The sequence below is a fragment of the Zingiber officinale genome, chromosome 1B (assembly GCF_018446385.1).
Source record: "Zingiber officinale cultivar Zhangliang chromosome 1B, Zo_v1.1, whole genome shotgun sequence".
NCBI lineage: Eukaryota > Viridiplantae > Streptophyta > Magnoliopsida > Zingiberales > Zingiberaceae > Zingiber > Zingiber officinale.
In genome coordinates, this window is record NC_055986.1 from 73,138,817 (window position 1) to 73,156,741 (window position 17,925).

General features: G+C 32.8%; 1 protein-coding gene across 1 annotated transcript in view; it reads right to left on the minus strand.

The window, feature by feature from the left end:
* The window catches only part of LOC121967778 (protein SEMI-ROLLED LEAF 2), a 99,883-nt gene extending 84,512 nt beyond the window's left edge, over window positions 1-15,371 (minus strand). Inside the window, exons 1-7 of the mRNA XM_042518220.1 lie at window positions 15,141-15,371; window positions 14,805-15,052; window positions 7,244-7,318; window positions 7,044-7,159; window positions 6,325-6,439; window positions 4,910-5,035; window positions 4,767-4,814 (exon numbers count right to left, since the gene is read on the minus strand). Coding sequence (XP_042374154.1) covers window positions 4,767-4,814; window positions 4,910-5,035; window positions 6,325-6,439; window positions 7,044-7,159; window positions 7,244-7,318; window positions 14,805-14,939 — 615 coding nt within the window. The 5' untranslated portion in view covers window positions 14,940-15,052; window positions 15,141-15,371. The remainder of the gene's footprint in view (window positions 1-4,766; window positions 4,815-4,909; window positions 5,036-6,324; window positions 6,440-7,043; window positions 7,160-7,243; window positions 7,319-14,804; window positions 15,053-15,140) is intronic.
* Window positions 15,372-17,925: the final 2,554 nt, after the last annotated feature.

A 17,925-nucleotide genomic window follows, 5' to 3' on the forward strand; every position in this document is an offset into this window, starting at 1 on the left:
GCGACCATGTTGCCACAAGGTGGTTATTTGTGCAGCAATAGAAACTCTCCAAGGTCGATTAGTAGTGTCCGTGGCTGATGAATCTCGACTAAGTTAGAGGGTAAAAAACACATATCCTTCTCCCCTTATTTTATTTCTAAGTTGTAACTTAATCCCTATTTCATATTTTAGGGGAATGGATATAACTCCCGAGGAAAATTGATTTGTTCCTTTCCCTTTTCTAGGCGAGCCATACCTTGGTAGGCTAGCTAGGGATCAGGGGGTTAAAGGAAAGTCAACTTGATTTCCTTCACCCTTTTTTGCATTTATTGTTTCCTAAAACTCCCACTGTTTCAATTTAGAGCAGTGGCTTCAAAGGGGAGAAGCCTCTTCTTTGGATCAAGCTTTCATCGTCAGCAAACTTCCTTTCCAAGGCAGAATGCATACCTTGTTGCTAGGAGCAAGACCATCGAGTTAAATGCTCAATTGGATGTCAAGGGACTTGGACTGGGTTTGAGAAGGAATGAGTAGCATGCCAGCTAATTAGTGAAGAGTTCAATCCCTTGATTGTCATAGAATTGTAGTGTGTGAGTGATGTTCAATTGTGGAGGGTCAAGGGAGTACGTATAGAGAGAGATGCAAGGTGAGTGAAGCTTACCCACTATTAAAATAAGAAGGGAAGTTTTGTTGGAGAATTTAGGGAGAAATTTGTGCATAAGCCCTTAGTATTGCATTTATCCCTTTTGGTTAAACCCAACAATAATGGTCTTGCGTTGGGAACAGACTAACAGAGATTTTGACTAATAACCTAACTCAATGCCACCTCTCCCATTAGGTTAGTAGCTTGTGTTACTTCTTATATATGTTGATGTTAATAGCATGTTTACCGTTTCTATGCTAGTCATGATGCATGTTTAGATTATTTTTATATTGCTAACAAATGTTTGGTGATATTATTGGGAGGGTATACAACAATTAAGGTATTGATTCTTAACTTGGGATCATGTGGCTTAAAAGCAACGTTACACTTTACAATGAAAAAACCTCTTTGACTCAATATAGGTACTTTTTCCCTACTTTTGTTTATGGCAATGAGTTGTTGCATTGAGCATGGAGTGATACTTAATGTATGGTTGTATCTTGAATGGCTATAGTGATGATTAGACCTATTTTTTGACCTCCTTTATTTATGCTTGCCTGTGTAGGGTGCTTCAGTCAAGTTGTTAGGCGCACTCCTTACTTTGCTACTTTGAGACATTGATTCCGTGAGTTAATAGATTTTTCAGTTTTCCATAGACTTCTTGTTGCTTTCTTGCATTGCTTTTTTATGTTTATCGCACTTTGTTTTGTATTTCTACATTTAAACTAAATATTTAACTGGATTATTGCTACTACTATTCTAATAGGCACCCTTGTTTCGATATTATATATCTATGTGCTGCTCTTATGTTATATAGCTATTGTGTGTGGATGTGTTACAAGTGACATCTCCACGATCCCTTGCTGACATGAGGGGCGTGTCAGTGGAATTGTCATTGCCATCGAGGTAAATCTTCCTTGCCTTTTGAAGAGGGCTACCTCGAGATATAAAATAAGAGGCCAATATTATTTTTTCAATTGTTAGTGTTCAGGAATTTTTTTTAGTAAAATCAAAAGTTGATATGCACCCTACATTATTCAACCAACGAATAGAAAAATAATAAACTTCAACTGTTTATAAAGATGGTTTATTTAAAAAATGGATATGAGAGGACTCAAGCACTCACATTTAGGTGAAAGCAGTTTCCAACCAGCAACAACTTCCAAGTCCTTAGCCAACTAAGCTAACTGTTGTCCTAAGGGTGTTTATCGAGATGGATTTAATTAGAATCAATTGATATAATTTAATAGTGTATTATTAGAACAGAGACCTCACATTTAGGTGAAAGCAGTTTCCAACCCGCAACAACTTCCAAGTCCTTAGCCAACTAGCAGTTTCCAACCCGCAACAACTTCCAAGTCCTTAGCCAACTAAGCGAACTGTTGTCCTAAGGGTGTTTATAGAGATGGATTTAATTAGAATCAATTGATAGAATTTAATAGTGTATTATTAGAACAGAGACATGAAGGTCATGGGTTAGAATCGCGAAAACAGCTTTAAGGCTGCATACAATAGGTTCGACCCTTTCCTGGGATCCCACATTGGCCGGAGCTTCGTACACCAAGCTACCTTAGCTACCTTTTATTATTAGAACGGACAAATTAATTAAAGCTAATTCTCTATATTGTTGATAAAGATGGATTTGCTTAGAAAGAACTGTTACTTCTAGTTTAGCAATATAATTTTACATTAGAAAAAAAAAACAATTGAAGCTAATTCTTTATGTGCCTTTTTAATTACAAATTTTATTTAGTATTTAAAATCCTGCTTCTAGTTCTCAATGAAATTACATACAATAAATTTATGGCAGCAAATAAATAAAAATAGTAGTAACAACAATAGTAGTAGTAAGAAGAAGAATGGAATGGAAGCATTACCTGAGTTTTTCCCTAAATGAGCTATGTCACACAAGACTATTAAAGCAAGCCCATTACGAGAAGCCCAATGTCTTCCTTGATCAAAGTAAGCAAGCATTGGCTCTAGTACACGACGTGTAGTTATGCTTTCATTGGCAAATTCAGCAAGCTTCTCTATGCAAATCCCTAACCAAACTTCAGGAGATTCTTTCTCTTCTCTATATAGAGAAAACCAATTTAGTAAGATAACCCCCAAAATAAACATAAATCCATTCTGTTAGACAAGAAAACAATTAAACCATTTATTGGCAAATCAACTTGCCAAGTCTTTGTTATCAAGAAGCGTTAAAATGCTAAGGATATTTGTGGTCCACCAAACAATGGAATGTATATAACAGTAAATATGTCCCCAGGGTGTAGCACAGTCGGGGGCGCATGGTTTCGCGGTTGAGAAGTCTAGGGTTTGATCCTCGAGTTATCATTACCTTAAGTTAGCGTCCCGACCATGCACTTTCAGCTGTGTACCTGCATTTACCTCCCTCCATATTCATGAGACAAGCTCTAGGAGGGCTGCTGATGTAATGATTCCACTTTTTTTTTTAGATAACAGTAAATATTCACTATCTTTTTTCTCTACCAGTTTGTATCGGTTGGGATCATGTCAATTTTAAGTCTTTATAGCAAGATTGTGTTACAAGTGGCAATCAACAAATTCAGCACTTGACCATCATGTAATTGTGAGGAATAATAGTTTTGAACAATTATCAAGGACCACCATCATCTTAATGTGTGATCAAAAAGTGATAAGGGCAACTCTAACATAGCAATTAAACAATCCGTTGTCTCTCATAGACAGTATTAAAATGTATGTGATACTATTTGTCATTCAGGTGTGTCTCAACAGATAATGAAAACAAAAGTAGAACCACATTTCTGTGTGTGACTAGCCTTCAAAATCAATCGACTTTTTTTAGAGAAATTCCAAATAAACAGATAATGGCATGACATAGTTGCACAAGACAAGAAGATTAACCATCCTGGATAGCCACATAATTTGCAACATATAATGTTGCTAACATGATATTTTCTACTGCCAACCATTATTACCTTGTTAGCAAAGTAGAATCTTTGGATTCTGGCCGCCGCCTTACAACAGTATTGCAAGGACTAACACTTCCCATGATTGTCACAACACTTCTTGCTTCACCCCTAACTACTTCGTCAACCCAATTATGATGTGGCTCGCATCTCTCACCATCATTTTGCTCTTCAGTTAGATAATTTTCCAAGATAGCAAATATGATCTGAAATGGAAGATTAGATGTTCATGATATTTAATTGATGCATTGAGCAAGTATCAATTCTATCAAATCAATTGGTATTCTATCAAATCAATAACCAATTTTCCTAGAGTGGATCAAGTTCTATAGATGATTTATATTGGCAGAATATACATACACACAAAAAAATTATATAAATTATAAAGCTTGTGAGAAATGAATTAGTAAATGATATTATACATTAAAAAACATGATTCATTTGATTAGAATATCCAAGTGCTTCTCAAGCATTAACTAAGAACCCTCGTCTGATGTCAAAAGGCAATGAAGACTTGTCACACAGACCATAAAGACACAAAAGTGAAAGAAACAAATCATAAAATACAATGACAACAGATTTACACACGACCAATCTTTTGATGCGATTAAATCAAATACTAAATCAAGTTCTTTTTTGTCACTATCAATTGACTGTTCTGATTAAATAAATAGCATTTACTTGCTAGACAGAATGTATAGAAACAGCCAGATTATGACGGAGTCCATTTCTTTGGAACAACCAAGTTTACAATATCATACTTTAGATGTAACGAAATTGATATAGAAAGAATAAAAGATAATATCAAAGTAAGAAAGGGAACAAAAGCTAGAAATAATATTATACAATATAAAATCTTTGTCATAAAGGAAATTAGGAAATAAACTTTTCAATTTTAGCATAAATAGTACAGACTGCTTTTAAAGTTTTTGCAAATGAGACATCAGAATGCCATATACTTAAGAACCATATCCCAAAAGCATTGCAGGTATAGCCATATGCCACAAGGTACAATGCACTTTAAGTTATCCTACAGAGATAAATCCAAACAAATGCAACTGCCACAAGAAGCAATCAACTTTGACAAAGTATTAAATCATCAAACATAATTTTCAGAAGCTTCAAAATAGACTTTACCAGATAAGAATTCTTAAAACAAAACAAAACAAAGCAAAGAGTTCAAAATCACTCACCTCATCAAAACCAGCAAAGATATATGAATGCATATTCATGAACCAAATCTGCAATTCAAATTATAATGATCATTCTGACGATCAAATTACTAAAAAGCAATAAGGACAAATGTAATATTATCTGAACAAAAGGGACCAAAGACCATAGCAGATAAGCATTGTAGACTTGCAGCCCGTAAAAGCTTTTTCTGTTCTCCCCTACCCTCACGTGCAAGCACACAGACTTTCAGGACCAAGCTTTCAATGTTCCATATGTATGTATTATCCGCCTGTCAAGACGGTAGCCATAGATTGTATGAAAATAAATAAAACAAGATCCTATTTGTGGAAATAAGAATGAGGACATAATATTGTACAAAGAATAAATGAGGACCTTAAAATATGAATCAAATTCAAAATAAATTACACTTAGTGAGGAAAAAGACTTTATTTGATGGCAAAGACAATAGTGTTGAAAATGTAAAAGCCAAACAGCCACAATAACAACAAAGCCAATGAGACTTTGAACACAGACCTCATTAAGCATGAGGGACAGACAAGATCGACAAAGAACCATCAGTCAGCCATTTAATCATAGCATAAATATATAAAACCACTCCATCATTTTAAAATCATTATAATCAGATTAAACCTTTTGTTCAGAAAACATATTTAATACTTCATGACATCTGATAGGCTACTTCATACTACAACTGCATTTAGAGAGCAAATTCTCATAGTGAGTCTTATCCACTAGTTCTAGGAAGCATACAAATTGCTCCCAAGGGATAATCATCTAAAATACTCCAAAGCAAGGTAACCAAATATTGTTCCAACATACATAAAGATTAAAAGAAAAAATAATAAAATATTCAAAAAAAAATAAAAATTAATTGATATTTATAATCGTCATTATCAATGTTCCTTTAAAGCTTTGTTAACCCACACAGTTATCAAATGAAATCTTTAGCAATTAAGGTTTAAGAATTAGTGGTTGCCAACCCTTTTCTTAACATGATACCAAAGCACAGTTCCTAAGCTCAAGCGCTAGCTCACCCCTATTATCCTTCTTTTATGTGTGTTCTTAATTTTCCCATGCGCATTTTAGTGCAAAGTTCATGCATGAGTTTGCCCTCTCCTGCAATATGCTTCCAAATTCAAGCTCAATCCAGCTTAACCACTAAGGAAGTGAGAAAGATGTCAAAATCATAATAGATAATTGGATCATTTCCTAACAACTAAAGCTTTATAATAAGTAGTTACCCATCAAATTACAACAAGAACATGGAAGCTATCTCTAGGTTAGAATGTTCTGCAAAAATGTTATAGGAAAAGGTTTATTAAAATTTATGACTTCATATGCATCAGTCATATTATACTATCACCAAAGTTACAAACAGCTAGAACATAATAACAGACAATTTCTGTCACAATAATACTGATGACTAAGTTATCGAAAGAAAGTATCAAATCAAGTGAAGTAAAAATGAGCAAAACATTGCAACAAAATTTGAGGTACCGATTAATTAAAGAAAGGTACATTGAAACCAATAATTACAAAATTGCCTCATACCCTTACCTGACTATAAATGAATCTTGTTAATGTTTGGCATCCAACAACCTTTATGTCATCTTGCTTCTTGCTATCCAGAAGGTCAACAATAACATTCAACAGGCTGACAGCAAAATATGCACTGCCACAAAAGTCACATAATAAAGAATACACAAAGCTGCACATTAATCAATTCAGAAGCATGTACCATACAAGGTGCCAAAGTATACCAATAGAACATCAAAAATATTAAGATGGCTCAAAAAGTGATCGCTATTTTGTAGACCTGTATAAAAACCCCAAGAAAAATATTGAATTGATATAATTCCTAAATACAAATGTGAAATCACTATTAAAGTAAGACCTATCTTTTTCTCTGGTGTTTCAATTATCTCACATCCATTGTGTGTAGTGAAGTAAAAAAATAAATAAGTTAAATTAAATTTTCAAAAAATAATGGCAACTACTAGCAAAAGGTGTATGAACATAAAAAAGCCGGCATGCTTAACTTATCCAAATTTTCTGACAAATAAATATCAGATTATTAATTTACAATTTTACAAAGAAATTTATACAAATTCGAAGACAAAGATTTATTTGGAAACAAACTTTGTGGTCAACAAGATAGAAAAGAGCACACTGGCTTGAATCATTATTGAAACTACTATAAAAGAGAACACAAGCTTTTCTGAGAAACAAAAACATTATAACTTAGATTGAGCTGGTAAAATGTTGCCACAACTTACATTTGTTCTTTACATATGTAAAGCAATTTGCTATAGACTTCAGTAATAATCTTTACAAAGTTGATATGCCCATTTCGCAATTCCTTGTGACCTCTTTGTTCAAGATACTTTGCAATCTATAAAGGAAAGGTCAGATTCTTTAAATATTCAAATTCTTCAGACTGTTAGGAATCAGAAACTTGATTTTGTACTAAATGTACCTTTGGGATCCGAAGTGGATTCTTAGCAGCATATTCACATAACTTCGTGATTTTCCTTTCATTAGGAAGACCATCCTGCAAATTTAAAGTATCTAGCCATATGTTCTTGTGAAAATTATTATAACATGAATACAAATAATAAGTTAAAGCAACTGGAGAAATTTTCTCATCTGTCAAAATTCAAAATCAATGAAGTGCAGTACCTCATCTCATACCATGTAGAATGTTCACCAGAGTTCCTAGATAGATGAATGTATGTAAAGGTTATGATACAAGCCTTGGGAAATAATGACACTATGATTCATATTGGCCTTAGGCAACCCAAATTTCTGGTAAATTCTAAATTGTAATCTAATGAACCTACAGACCACTCCTATGTTCTCTCACCAAACACCATTCCTTACTATCTGGTTCATAACAACCTTGACTAAATGGGATACGCTTGCTTAATTACATTCTCCTAGATATGTTGAGATTCACTGAATATACTTTTTTTCATATCATTCTATTTAATCTAATTTTCAATTATACGAAAGCATCAAACTCCGCCCATAACGAATCAGTCATGGCCATGATTCGTCATAGCCAATCCCAAACCCAAATAAAGGAGAAAGGTTGCATTAGGTTGCTGATCAGCGTTAAAACTAAGGCAAATGTACAATGGATCCATTAAACTATTGTGCTAATGATAGGTTGTTTTTCGGAAGGAACGCATTGCAGAGTCTGACTCGAGTGTAGTGTTAAATATGTAAGAGTTCGTGTTGTAAGATCTGATTATAACATATCGGCAAGGGCCGCTACATCTTCATGAGAACTTGGGTGTTGTGTTAAATAGACAAGAGTTCTCACAATGAATGGATCTATTAAACTATTGTGTCAATGATAGGTTATTTTCCGGAAGGAACGCGTTGCAGAGTCTGACTATAATGTGAGGCAAGAACTACTATATCTCCGAAACCCGAGTGTAGTGTTAAATATACAAGAGTTCGTGTTGCAAGATCCAATTGTAACATATCGGCAAGGACCGCTACATCTTCATGAGAACTCGAGTGTTGTGTTAAATAGGTAAGAGTTCTCACACCAAGGTTGGATAAAAACAAATATTATAGGAAAATTAATAGTCTAAGATTTGAAACATGGATTATAGAAACCCTCACTATAAATCAATGGAGGTAGTAGATGGGATGATTAGGAGAAGAATTAATATTGTGTGTGTATAAGAGACAAAATGGGTATATAAGAAGATAAAGATGATAGAGAACTCGGATTTTAAATTATAGTACACAAGAAAGAGTAAAACAAGAAATATAATGGATATTGTTGTACATAGTTCATTAAAAAATGAAGTTGTAAGAGTAGCTAGAAAAGGGGATAAAATTAAGCTCTCAAGATAGTAGTAGCAAAAGAAACTATGAATGTAATTAGCATATATGTAACTCAAATAGGATTAGATGAAGCTACCAAATCAAGGTTTTGGAATGACCTAGATGAAATATTACAAATAAAATGATTTTAATAGGAGGCAATCTAAATGGAGTGAAAAATGAGGGATATGAATGGATATATAGGGATTATGGCTTTAGCTAATACATTTAAAAAAGAGAGAGAGAGAGAGAGCACTTGGTCACGTTCAAAAGTGGAAATAATAAATCGCAAATTGACTTTTTTTATAGTTAAAAAGAGGGATAGAAAGATTTATAAAGATAACAAGGTTATCTCCGGAAAAAACTTAACTACCCAACGCAGGTTAGTAGTTTTGAATATACGCCTCAAACATAATATCAATAGAAGAAAAATATATACGACTCCTAAAATTAAGTCATGGAAGTTAAAAGATGGAAAACAAAATATATTTAAGGAGAAGGTAGGAGCACAAGCATTAGGTGAAATATATAATGACTCTAATACTACATGAGATAAGATGGTATCAAAGCTGGAAATAGTAGCTAAGAGTGTACTCAATGAGTTAAAGGGACATGCACCACCTAATAAGGAATCTTGGTGGTGACATGAGACAATACAAGTGAAAGTAAAGGGAAAATAAACAACTTATAATGAATTATACATTTATAAGAACGAGAAAAATATAAAAATATATATATACAAGAGGTCAGAAAAAGGCCAAGAAAGTAGTGATGAAGCAATGAATGAAACTTTTGAATGGTTATATCGAAAATTGGATAAAAAAGGAGAAAGAGACATTATAGAATAGTTAAAGTGAGATAAAAGAAGACAAGAGATCTTATCCAATTAAAATTTAATAAAGATGAATGCAATAGGATACTAGTAAACGATGGAGAAATAAAAAAAATGGTAGAAAAGGTAAGTAAAATGAGTATAAAATTTTAAGGAAGGTTTAGGTATCAACTTAACTTAGACAATTTAAGTAAGTGAAATGAGTATAGAAATTTAAAATTTAATCATAGAATTCAAACTTTAGAAGTAGGGAATGCACGATAGAAAAGTCATTTAATCAAATGATATTCCAATAGAGGTATGGAAATGTCTAGGGAAATAAAGTATTGAATGGCTTATAAAATTATTTAACATGATACTGAAAATGAAAAATATGAATGGTGGGTAAATACTTTATTTTCCTTATATAAGAACAAGGGAAACATGTAAAATTAGGCAAACTATAAGGGTATTAAACTAATAAGTTATATCATGAAACTTTGACAAAGAGCAATAGAAAAAATATAGACCATAGTGACAGAAAATCAATTTGGGTCCATATCTGGAAGATCAAAAATAGAAGCTACACATCTTCTCAGATAACAAAAACAAGATTATGATAAAGTCCCAAGAGAAATTATATAGAGAATTCTAGAAAAGAAAGGTGTTAGTATAACATATATTGAACTAATTAAGGATACGTATAAGGATGTAACGATCGTGAAGACTAAACATTTTCAATAAAAATAGGATTAAATCAAAGATCAACTTTAAGTCCCTATCCGTTTACACTAATTATGGACGAACTAGACACATTCAACACACAGTACCGTAGTATATGTTGTTTGCAAATGATATTATTTTGGCAGATGAGATATAGGAAGGAGTAAATGCTAAACTAGAATCTCAACGGGAAACACTAAAAGTGAAAGGTTTTATGCTTAGTAGAGTAAAGATAAAATATATAGAATTTAAGTTTAACAATATTAGAGGTAGACAATTATTAGGATAAAAGATGATAAGTTTTCTGAACTAAGAGAATTAAATATTTAGGATCATTTTTGTAAAATAATGGAGAGATGTCTTATGTAGAATACAAGCAGGATAATTAAAATAGAGAGCATCGGGTGTTTTATATAATCGTAAAGTATATCTAAAATTAAAGGGAAGTTCTACAAAACAGCAGTTAGACCTGCTATGTTATATAGCATTGAATGTTGGGCTATTACTCAAGCACATGAGTAAAAGATAAAAGTTGCAGAGATGAAGATATTAATATGGATGTGTGGACATACAAAGATGGACAGAAAAAAATGAAAATATTAAAGAGAAAGTCGGAGTTGCATCTATTGAGGAAAAACTCTGAAAGGCACATTTAAAATTATACGGACATGCACTTAGACGATCAATAAATGCTTTAGTTAAGTAATATAAAATTATAACAAATGTGCATATCAAATGAAGAAGAGCTATATCAAAAGAGAAGTAGTTAGCAATAATAAAACAAAATAAAATTTATTTAAGTATAGACAGTGTTCTAAATCGCGCCCTAGGCGACCGCCTAGGGGCTCGATGGCCAGCAACTACACCGAAAATGTGTTGGGCGGCTAGCCTCGACGGCCAGCCTAGGCGGCGTTGGGAGGCCAGCCTAGGCGACGCTGGGCGGCCAGCCTAGGTAACATGCGGCGCTAGGCGTCACGGAAATTTCGGGTTTTTTTTTTTTAATTAAAGCCTTAAATCCTATCCGATTTATGCCGGTTCAACTGCCTCTCGCCTCCTCCGCCTCTCGCCTCTTCCGGAAGACTCTGGTCAATGATCGGTAACTTTTTCAGTTTATCCAATAATTTTTGTTTTCCTCCCACGATGCTTCTAGCGTTGCAAGACGCGTCCAACGACGGCGGACCTATCCAAGAAGGTTGAACACTCGTGGGACACATCCGGCGGCGGCGAACACCTTCTCGAACAGGTCCACTGCCACTGGACGCATCCCACGAGCATCAGTGCTCGCGATTTTTTTTTTAATTTATTTATCATTTATTTAATTAAACAACTCCTTACTTAAATAGAATAATTTTAATAGATTTTAATACATCCTAATTAAATTATCCCAACAAACTATATAAAAAATATATTTAAAAATAAATCTTTTTATAAATTTTATTAATTTTTTATATTCTAGTAATATTATATTTAAAATTTAAAAATTCTAATAAATGTTATTAATTAATTTAATCCATATAAATCATATTTATATTCAGAATTTTATACTTTAAATTTAAAAAAATATCTAATAAATTTTATTAATTTATATGAATCACATTTATATTCTAATAATATTTTTTTACTGATTTATATTAATGTTTTTTACTGATTTATATCCAAAATTTATTCTTAAATTACTTTTTAGATTATCACAATTACAATGGCAAGCAATCCATCTTCGATAGCATTCATCACTCAACCCGAATCTGAAATTCTTAGAAGAAAGTCAAATGACAATGGATAGGAGTATGGGATGTTGATTGATCCTAAGAACCTCGACAAAATTAAATGCAAGTTGTGTGAAAAAACAATATCGGAAGAGTGTATAGATCAAGGAGCACATAGGAAATATATCTGAAAATGTATCTGGTTGTCGAAAAGCATCTCAAGAGGATAAAAAAAGTACAAAAGAACTATTTTAGAAGGGAGGAACAGAAAGAAGAACAAAATAATAGAAGAACAAAGTTATTAAGCAGAGGTGACTATTTCTCTAGACGAAGAAGGCCCTGAAATTGAAGGGATAGATGTAATTAAAAAACATATTCCACTTGACCCCATGGATAGATATACATCGGTAATTGCTCGAGAAAATATAGGTTCTAATGGGGGTAAAGTGTTTCGCTAAAAAAATATAAATAAAGTTCTTTTCAAAGAGAGAACTCAACAAGTTCGACAATATGTTGGGAGATGGGTTTATGAAAATGGAATCTCATTCATTGTTGTTGATAATAATAGCTTCAAGCAACTAATGGAGGCAGTGGGTCAATTTGGACCAGGATTCAAGCCTCCAACTCAATAACAACTTAGGGAGCCACTGTTAAAAGCCGAAGTTGAAAGAACAAAGCAACTGTTGAAGAAACATGAAGAAGAAGGGGCAAAGAATGGATGCTCAATTATGACAGATGCATGGAGTGATAGACAAAGAAGTAGTATCTTAAATTTGTGTGTTAATTGCAAGCAGGGTACTACATTTTTAGAGTCTAAGGAGTCTTCAGACGAGACACATATAGCTAAACTTATTTTTGAGTATATTGACAAGTGTGTTGAACAAGTAGCAGCTCAAAATATTGTTTAGATTGTAACAGATAATGCCACCAACAATATGGCAGAGAAAAACGACCTAGGATCTTTTGGAGTTCAGGCGCAACTTACATGGTTAATCTCATGCTTGAAAATATTGGCAAGCTTCCACGATATAAAAAGGTTATTAAGCAAGCCAAGTCTTTTTACCATTTTCATTTATGCTCATCATAAGACTTTGTCATTGATTAGAAGTTTCACAAAAAAGAGAGACATGGTTCGGCGAGGAGTTACCAAGTTTGCATCAAATTTCCTCACATTGCAAAGTTTAATTAAAAAAAAAAATCTAGTTTAAGGGTCATGTTTATAAGTGATACATGGGAGAAATATAAATGGTCAAAAACAAAGGAAAATTGACTTACTCTACTACTGTGATGAGCATGAGTTTTTAGAATGGTGTGACACTTTGTTTAAAAATATTTGCTTGTTTGATAAGAGTTCTTCGATTGGTAGATAGAGATAGAACGTCATCCGTGGGGTTTTTATATGGGGTGCTTCTTCAAGCTAAAGAAGATATCAACGTGGACTTAAACAATGTGGAATCAAATTATCAGCCTATCATAGTGATTATTGAGTCAAAAATGAATAATAGACTTGATACATCATTGCACACCACTGCATTTTTGTTGAATCCCTATTTTTACTATAAAGATAGTTCTATTACTCTTTGGAGGTCGTGACGGAGATTTTTGAATGCATGAAAATTTTGCATGCCAATGAGTTAGATGATACAATTATTAACAATGAATTTGCAAAATACAGAGACAAGACTTGGGTTATTTGGAAAAATATTGGCAGCAAAAGTATGTGAAAAAATGACGATACATTTGATCCATGTGTATTGTGAAAGTACATATGGTGCTCACACACCCAACTTGCTAAAAGTAGCATTGAGGATACTTTCATTAACTACAAGTTCATCTGAATGTGAAAGAAATTGAAGTACATTCGAAGGAGTAAGCTTTAAACTTTAAATCTTTAATTAAGTAAAGTATTAATTTCATGTTAATGACTATAATATTTGCTTTTTCTTTTCTTTTCAAGATTCATACAAAGAAGAGAAATATGTTGGATATCAACATGTTAAACAATCTAGTATTTGTCTAATTTAATGTTAGATTGCTGAACAAACAAAAAAGAGAAAAAAAAAAAAAAGGAATGTCGATGTGCTTCTTGCAAAAGATGTTTCAAATGCACAACGTTGGATTGTGAATGGTGGAGAAGATGATAAAGTTGAACTAGGTTTCGGACTGACATGGCAAATGGTTGATGAAGCAAGTGGAGCAGATGAAAAATCTATAACCCCGAAGAAGCTCTAGAGTGAGAGAACTTCACGAGGATGATTTTGCATCCAAAAAAGAAGAGGAGGATCACAATGATGATATTGAATTTGTGTCCGATGAAGAACAAGTTGTTGAAAATTACGGAGAAGTAGAATAAATATGTGATATTTGGTTGTGTAATTTTGAACTTATTTTAAATTTGATGTTATTGTATTGGAGTATGTGATTTATTATGTAATTTATGTTGATACCGTGGAATCGCCTAGCGTCTCCTAGTCCCCGCCTAGGCAACCTAGGCGCTGGTCTGGCGTCCGACCAGTGCCTAGCAAGTTTTAGAACCTCGAGTATAGATGATGATATAGTAGGGGATAGTGCCCAGTAACATAAAATGATCCATATAACTAATCTCACCTAGTGGGATAAAGCTTGATTGTTGTTGTATATGAAAGCCCTTCCAAGTGTAAATAGCTATTTCTTGGTTGTGATTGTCATCCATCTTATGAAAATAACTATTATATAAAAAGGTAGACACCTGAATGGGTTGTATGTTATCTATGCAGCATGAACTGAAATAGCAAACGAAATTAGGTTTTCAAATTTGTAAATGGACTCGTAATATTTAACATTTCAAGAATCACCCAACAAACGCATAGAGAAATGAAAGCAGATGCAACAACAGAATTGAAACGAATCTCAGTCTATTACACCGAAACAACCCAATGAGATCATGAGAATAGCAAACTTTCCAAATGAACGCTTACGAGATTTTTGGGGAAGACTTCAGCTAGCAATTTCTTGTACCGTTTCACAGGGCGCTGAGAGCTAGGGTTCAACGCTGGGCAACAAACGCACATGTTGCCACATGCTGGGATAATGTTTCTCGAGATGAACCCCATAGCAGGTCAAGAACAGATGGAGAAAAGCAATGTAGATCCTTCTACCAGCGGCACCAAGATCGTTCGTTCACCAGTTGGAGAAGCCAAAATGTAAGCTTTTCTACAGGAGCGATCTACGACAAGGCGAAAAAATCGCACAAATGAAATCAACAGAAAATCGAAAGTAGAATCTTCCCGAGCGCGCAACGATCACAACCTTACCTGTTAAAAACAAATGGGAAAGGCACGCTTCAAATCCCAAACAGCAGCAATGAGAGACGAAGAATGGGAAGCGCACATTGATCTGAGAAAAGATCTAGTTATTCTTTCTTCCGCGGTCCTTATACCGATAAAGAAGAGTGGAGATCACAAGAGTTACTAGACAGTGGAAAGGAAAGCATCCAGTGCGAGAGTGAGAGAGAGAGACAAAGTCGTGAACAAGGAACAGACCACGTGAAGCAAATGTCACATTCTTTAGAGGGAGACAGCTTTTTGTCAGTAATGGGAAACTCCCCCGCAGGCTCTTTAATCCAAGTGAAATTATTCAAATGGAGGCCGCTTTTGCTCTTGGTTTTGAACTTATACCTATTTCATCGCATTTTATTTAAAATAGGGAGTTTAATTGTCCTAGTACTTTCAACTTAGCATTTTTTTTTAACTTATTTTTTTTATATAAATGATCCATCAAAAATATTTGATAATTTACTAAATGGTGTATATAGAATATGGAATTTATCAAAAGATCTATGATAATTTATCATAAGACATATTTAGATTTTTAAATTTATTAAAAGGTTCATGTTATTTTATTATTTATCAAATGGCACATCTTTTTATAGTTTTTTTCTTATTCTATCCTTTTAACAAATTCAACTGATTTTATTTTTATTTTCTCTATCATTTTTGTCTCTCTTCTCTTTCCTCTTATGCATGTAATAGCCTAGGTTTATCAATGAGTTTCGATCATAACTCACTAATAGACTTAGACAGGTCAATTTGTACCCATTTATAATTTTGTGAGTTTCTGGTATTACAAGGACTCCAACGGTATTATTCATTACTCATTTAAAGCTCTCCAAAGGTGCTCCAACATTATGATAAATTTTAATATGAATATGGGTCTGTTATGGGATCATATCATACCCACGTTGGGTCTTATATGATCTGATCTTGGTTGTTTTATTCATTGATCACAACTAAAATTTTTATCCCGATATCTAAAACTTGACACCACATCTCATTTCTGTAAACTAAAAACTTGATAGCGATTGTGATTTTTTTCAGAAATTCAAATAGATCAGGTCCAACAATTAGACTCAAATTTACACAATACGCTTGGAAATTTCAAAAAGTCTTATAAAGTTGCTTTGAACTTAAATTAAGTTATGACTTAAACAAAATGGTTCTTATTATTTTTGTAAAATAAAATTTGACAGTGTATGTTGTTCATTGAAATCCATAAGTTGCATTGTTCTGTGTCAACTGGCACGCCATAAAAACTTCATGGTTAGTAGTTAAAACTAAATTTTGACATTATATCTATGTTCTCTTCGCTCAATCCTTCCTATTAATTGTGAATTTATAGGAAACTAAAAACCCTAGGTCCATCAATCGAAACTCATAAATGGACTTAGACAGGTCTGATTGCACCCATTTCAAGTCTTGTGAGTTTCTGGTGTTGCTAGGACTCCAATGGTGTTATCCATTACTTATTTAAAACTCTTCAGAGGTGTTCCAACATTACGATAAATTTCAACATGAATGTGGGTCTGATATGGGATCATATCAGACCCAACGTGGGCCTTATATGATTCGTCTTTAACCGCTTTGTTCATTGATCACTAAGATTTTGATCCCGATATCTAAAACTTCATACCATATCTCTTTTCTATAAACTAAAAACTAAAAACTAAAAACTTGGTAGTGATTGTGTTCAAGTTTAAAAATTTTAAAATACAAATTTTAAAAATAAAAAATTTATATAATATGAATAAAAATATAGAAAGAAAAATAAATATAATTTATAGATTATAAATAAAATCATATAATGAAGATTATATTAAATTAATATATAATACAAATTAAATTAAATTTAAAATGTAAATAAAAATATCAAAATTTAAAATAATAAAAAAACAATATATAGAAATAAAAATTAAAAACACATATATATTAAGATTAAAAAAATATATAGAAGAAATTTTTATTTAGAAAATATAAATAAAATTTTTATTTAGTAAATAATTAAAATAAAAAAAATACAAATATATATATTAAGATTAAAAATAAAATAAAGAAAAATAAAATAGAAAAATATAGAGTATATTATTTAAAAAAGCATATAATGAAATAAAATATATCTATAAAATATAAAATAAATTTTATAGTATAAAAGAGTAATATATAGAATAAATTAAATAGATTAAATAGAAAATAAATAAAGTAAAAGTAAAAGAATTAATTGTCCAACATTGGGTCTGATATGGGCGGATATCAGGCTAACGTTTGAATCATAGCACAAGCTCACACTCTCTTACTTCATATCGTTGTCATCTTCTCAAAGGCAGCCTTTGTAACACCCTAAATTTTTGGAGTTCGTTTGGTATTTTTACCAAGAGGAAGAAGTAAAAAAAATATATATATACAGTTGAAGCCGGGTTTTGAACCCAAGATCACGGACCCGAACCCAAGTCTTAACGAACTCAGCTCAACCATCTGGTCTACAGGTGTTTTGTTAATCATATATGGAGCGATATATATTTAAGTAGTAGTTAGGAACAGTAAAATAATAGGAAATAAAATGGTTGCAGCTGGGATTCGAACCACGAGTTGGGCTTTAAGCAGAACGCAGCCCACCAACAGACCAGCCGAACTTTTCTTAACTAAATTTATATCGAAATATATTTAAGTAGTACTAGTTAACAGAAACCTTAGACTATTAAAAGGAAGAACTTAGGGATTAATTACGAAACCTAAATTCTTTCCTCACCCTTCCTCTCCCGACGCG